We start from the raw sequence: 5,756 nt of genomic DNA, 5'->3' as shown, positions 1-5,756 counted from the left end.
TATCAATTTAATTGTTGTATGAAGGAAACAAGCTTCCAATCACTTTCAGCTCCACAGAAAAATCAAATCACTTGGTGGATATTTCTTAATGTTTTTTGGAAAACTATTAAAAACCCTAATATAATTATTAAAACTATCTTTATAAATAATAAGCATAAATTTGAATATAAATAATAATATATCATTATATAATTGAATAATTTTGATTTTAAAATAAATAATATTTAATCACATAATAATATATTACTATTTATAATCAAATTTGTACTTATTATTTGTATACAAAATATTACTTGAACTTGGGCAAAACAATTTCACTGCCTAATTCATCCATTTACTTTAAGGTAAAAACTAATAACCTTAAATTCTTTGAGATGTCACAACAATTTTAATTACCAGACAAACAATTTTATTCTAGGCTTTCTCCCATAATTTTACCAGCTCTATAACCATTTCAATTCAGACTATGTTTTTCAGCATCCAATACAAAGAGCAACAAATAAACAGAAGAAAACTAAAATTATAATATCGAAATTTTTATGTCAATACAAGTATATGTACAATATTCATTGCCGATAGTTATGCTAAGCAAGCAAACTATACAATTTCTATTTCTTGGTAACTAACAAATTCCATTAGAAAAGTAATACTCCTCAACTCTTTCAATTAACACATGCCAAAAAGTACCTCAATTTCCTCATCCTGGATGTTACTCCTTTGATAATTCTTCCCTTTGCCGGCGCATTCGAGCTCCCCATGACATGTTTCCACTCGCTTCCTTATTCATGCTTCTTCTCTTCAGCTCAGACAGCTGAGATTGCCAACGATTCTTCCACTCGCCTCTGTCTTCCATCTCCTGATTGCAATAAGAACGCAAATGAGTTAAAGGTGATTATTACAACAGCAGTTAGGCTCTGAAATAGAAAAAAGATTAACTCTTTTAAAACATTGGAGGGTGGTTTTGCAAACACTTATGAGCAAATCTCAAAATTCAAAGAAAACCAGAACAACCCAGCCTTTTCTTTCAAACATTCAAAGGCTAAAATATCTCTGGAAAGAAGAGAAAAGCAAACACATTTTCAAATAAATATCAAAGGGAAAAACGAAACAGAAGAAGATTTGGAAGAGATTAAACTCTAACCCACCAAAACATATAAAATATCAAGTCAACATCTTTGTAACCAAATATGATTTCCATCACTACATCACTAAGACATGATAGAATGATTCAATTTTCATTAGAAAATGACAATCACACTACCACACGAATTAGTAATACTTAAAAAGTTCATATAATAAATCAAGAAACAAACTTCTGTTCCTAAAATGAAATGCAGAAACAAAGGGATGATAGCCAACAATCTTGGCACTGAAAAAGCAAATAAATTTTGCAGAAGGCCACCGCAAAGGTTCACACTATGATCAATACACAGAATTTCGAAAAGTATTTACAACAACAATAAATACCCCTAAAATTCGTAGTTTTCATTTGTGTTTGCTTACTTTAAGCTGTTTTCTCCTCCCAATTGATTTCTCTTTAGTAAATTAGACCATAGAAATACCATTTGGCAGTAGATCCACCTCTTCTTCCAAATTAAAAATATTATCTCAATACATTATAACAACAGAACAAATCTAAATATTATGTTTACAAAGTATTTAAATTTTTACAATTGACACAATCGACTATTCTTCACAATCCCAGAAAAATGTACCCATAAATATATTTGAATATATTTATTTTTTTCTCTTTTTTACCTTTCCTCTCAGCAACCAACATAGGATTATAACCACCAAAAAACAATAATTTATCAAATATGAGACACCCAAATTCTCCTGAAACTTAACACAAAAACCCAAATTCCTCCAAACCCACCTTAATCCAATCCGTGCACAAAAATCAAAATTAAAACTCTAAAGTCTAAACAAACCCTAGCAAATAAATAACAATAACAACAATAATTATAATGAGCACAAAAATCGAAGGTAAAAACATTTGAACACACAACCATATCCATAAAATCTAAATTAAAAAAAAAAAAGCAAACACAATACCACGTCGTTTTGATATCGTTTTCTCGCGGAGAAGGCTAGGTGAAGGCCTTTAGACATATCACGATCGTACAAAGCTCTCCTTCTTGGATCCGACAACGTTTCATAAGCTTGCTGGACCCGGATAAACTGCTTCGTATACTCCTCGACACGATCCGGTGGCGACACGTCAGGATGGTACTTCCGTGCCAGCTGCTTGTACGCCTGCTTGATCTCCGGCAAGGTTCCTGACTCGGGTATCCCCAGAAGGTTGTAGAGGGACATCCCGGCGGACTCTTTCACCAAAGCATCATTGATTTTGGCCTTGATTTTGAAGGATCCGATTGGGACCCGGGTCGGCTTGAAACGGAGGACGGGGTCGGATTGGGTGAAGAAGAACCGGGTTTGAGTTCCGGGAAGCAATAATCCATTGTTGGTGCTGCAACACATTGGGAAATTTGTTGTGAGAGTTAGTGCTTGAAATGGATTTGTTTGGTATTGATTTTATCCAATTATTTTATGAGTATTTATTGACCTCCTTCAATGACTGCGTGCTCATCTCTTTTTGTCACTTATTTTAATTATGGAAATTATGTAAGCTTGCCATCATATATCTATTTATTAGGATATACTCAAGGAATACCTAATGTTAGACAAAAATTCTGTTTACTAATCATTTGCACTAATTTTTTTATTAGTATTAATTTAATATCATATGATTAATTATTTATTTATAATTTAAAATTATTTAATTATATTTTAATATATAAATTAATATTTATTTTTATGTATATAATTTTACTTAAAAATATTATTACGTGGTAAACTATTCTTTAATCAAACTCACGAAAACAATACTTATAAAACAAAAAAATTTAAAATATATATGTAACGGCTAAATACATCACTCAAACACTCTAATTCATGGTTTACAAAGCTAAACTGAATTAATTGACTAAATCGATTCGATTGTGTATTGGTGGTTGTTCTACCAAATTCCAACAAAAATATTGAATAACCTAACCATGATCATTGACTTTCAAGCAATGGAGCGAACCTAGCGAAAATTCTTATCATCATCATCATCATTTACTTTTGTGTACTTTTGTTTTGAGTGCATTGAACTAGGTTCATGAAAATTTGTTGGGCTTGTATCCTGTCTTTATGACTTTGACAATCTAACAAATACAGATCTATAATCCTTGCAAGTTTGAGTACACACTTGCTCAAAATGAATTTCCATGTAAAATGTTAATAAGACATGTTCCATCTGCCACTAAACTAGATCAAATTCAAATATAATGTTGTGAACTTGGATATAGTCAAATGTTCAATGCTACCAGAAATTCTTATCTAATAGAATTCACATTCGGCCAAACAATAACGACTCAAAAGGACTAAACCACATTGGTAAATACTGCAAATTTGAAGATTGGATTCAACCAATTTTTGACCAGATGACCAAGGAGCATATTTAAAACGTATATTTTCTGTATTAACTTATTTTTGTTATATATTCAATGACTTTCGTTTTCGTATGATAAATATTTTTAATTATTTTTGTTATAATTATTGCTTGGCGGTGGACTAGGGGTTAGTAGTATTTTTTAGGTACACTTGCCCAAGTCTTTAATCCACCGCCAAGTAATAAATGTATAATTAAAAAGTAGGCCAAATGACTTGATCCCATTCAAGGTTTTGTGATCCCACTAATTTTTTAAAACTGAAACTCCCACCCATGAACAAGTTTCATTAATGGTTTCAATAATAAAAAGATTAAAAAGACATTTTTACCCCTTCTAATTGAAATGACAAAAATACTCTTCAATTGACAAAACAAACAAGTATAATTTATACATTTGAAGTGTAATTACCAATTTACCCCTTATTATTGAATTGCCAAATTATTGTTTAATTTGGTTTAGTGGAATTGAATTGGTTTTTATGTTGTTTTGTTTGATTAGTTTAAGATGGATTCCAAGATTTTGGAAGAGGTAATTATGATGAATTGTGATAATTTTGCATATCAAATTTTTACTTACTATTTGATCTAGATAGAATTCATGGAGAATTATGATTGGAAGCTGATTCATGCAAAATTCTTACAGAGTAAACATGCCTGTAGAATAAGCATGGAACCTGTAAACAACCCAACATATCTAGCACATGTAATAATTTGGAAGTTGTTTCATGCAGAAGCAAAATTTCAGTGAATCTGTAATGCTTGCAGTCTAAATGCAATAACCAACTAACCATCAAGTAGTGCAGTAAGACTTTAATAGAAACCTCGAGAAGCTGCATATTGCAGTTTACATGCAATAACCAACTAACCATCTTCATACATTAAACAATGCAATAAGAAACTAATCCAGAATGCAATATACAACAGTAGAAAACAGTAAAAGCCATCACAATAGCAATAACCAACAATTATCAACAGAGACAACTCCATTTATCAATAGGTCAAACTTTATCACAGATCAAATGGATTATAAAGATACACAAAGCAACAAAAGGGCATTACAACTACACAAAATTCATACACAACTTCACTGGTCAACATATCTTATAGTGAATAGAATAAATACTGAAATTGTTGTATTCATCCCAAAATATTAACGTGTTATCAGACTTGGGTAGAAACAAAAGAAATAGTATCAATCATGGCCAAAAAAAAGATACACGGTGTTAAATAACAAAAAATTAAAGTGGTTAGTAGGCAAATGTTTTTCTCTTCCACTCTTCTTCTAGCTTAGACAGGTTAAGGCTTTTTCAAATTATGGGTTGTTCATACCTATGCAAAAAAAGAAAGAAGAAAAAATCAACATTATTTTTTACAGTATTTAGGAAGATGAAGATAAATATATAGGGTTTGACTAGAAGATAAAGCTAGTGCAAACCGAACCCTTGTAGAATGACTTGTTATAATGGAGATGGTCCTACTCTATGCATAGGAAATATTAAAGAAAAATTAGTAGGTGAAAAAAATTATGGAAAAATTAATTATATGCATATATGCTATGAATTATGAAGTACTACCTTCTCTTTTCTTTTGTTTGCATTGTTGGGATTCTTTTTGCAAGATCTCTTATTATGCCCTATCTCATGACATATACTGCATCTAAGTGTGTAGTAGTTTATTTTCTTCCCTTCTTCATGAAAATCTCTTATTCTAGCTTTCTTTGGCCTATTAGGTTTGGATTGTCTCACTAGTGGCTGCAATTTTCCTTCTTGTGACTCATCCCAGCTCCTTTTATTAGGAATAGGGTGGATCATTCAACATTTATATGTTGGAATTGTCAACTTCTCATCTACAAATTACTCAAATAATCCAAACTTCATAGACATTATGCTACAGACTGCATACTGGCATAAGACACCATTCAATTGCCATATCCCATAATGGCATATTCTTTTATCCAAGTCTAATGTGAAGCTTTTAGATGGTACATTATGCATATCTATTACTTCAAATTCCATCATGCCAACATACAGTATTCTAACACTCCTTGCAGCTTCAATATTCTTGTTCAACATTAAATTAACCAGAAAAATGGAGTTTTATGACCTACTCAGACCTAGCTTTGAGTCTACTTTGAATTCTACCCATCACTTTCCTCTTGTACATCTCTAGCAAGCTTAAAATAGACATCTCTTAGTCATTTCCTAGCCAACTGTTAAATGTTTCGCTCATATTGTTTGTTATGTGGTCAAATTTGGCTTTT

At 31.4% G+C, this 5,756-nt stretch overlaps 1 protein-coding gene across 1 annotated transcript; it reads right to left on the bottom strand.

The window, feature by feature from the left end:
- Nucleotides 1-500: 500 nt before the first annotated feature.
- LOC123205767 (chaperone protein dnaJ 20, chloroplastic-like) lies at nt 501-2,558 on the bottom strand. The gene is made up of 2 exons (XM_044622796.1): nt 2,056-2,558; nt 501-856 (listed from the first exon to the last, which is right to left on the bottom strand). Exons 1-2 carry the CDS (start codon nt 2,479-2,481, stop codon nt 710-712), a joined length of 573 nt encoding a protein of 190 aa, XP_044478731.1. The 5' UTR covers nt 2,482-2,558; the 3' UTR covers nt 501-709.
- Between the last annotated feature and the right edge of the window lie 3,198 nt (nt 2,559-5,756).

Source organism: Mangifera indica, unplaced genomic scaffold (genome assembly GCF_011075055.1).
Source record: "Mangifera indica cultivar Alphonso unplaced genomic scaffold, CATAS_Mindica_2.1 Un_0015, whole genome shotgun sequence".
NCBI lineage: Eukaryota > Viridiplantae > Streptophyta > Magnoliopsida > Sapindales > Anacardiaceae > Mangifera > Mangifera indica.
The sequence above is the reverse complement of the archived record's forward strand: the minus strand, read 5'-3'. Positions and strand labels throughout refer to the sequence as shown.

Excerpts from the sequence above, each read along its gene's own strand:
- LOC123205767 (XM_044622796.1), bottom strand. The coding sequence starts at position 2,481 with ATGTGTTGCAGCACCAACAATGGATTATTGCTTCCCGGAACTCAAACC. Across the intron at positions 857-2,055 it reads AACGATATCAAAACGACGTG|GAGATGGAAGACAGAGGCGA; the intron begins GTATTGTGTTTG and ends TATTGCAATCAG.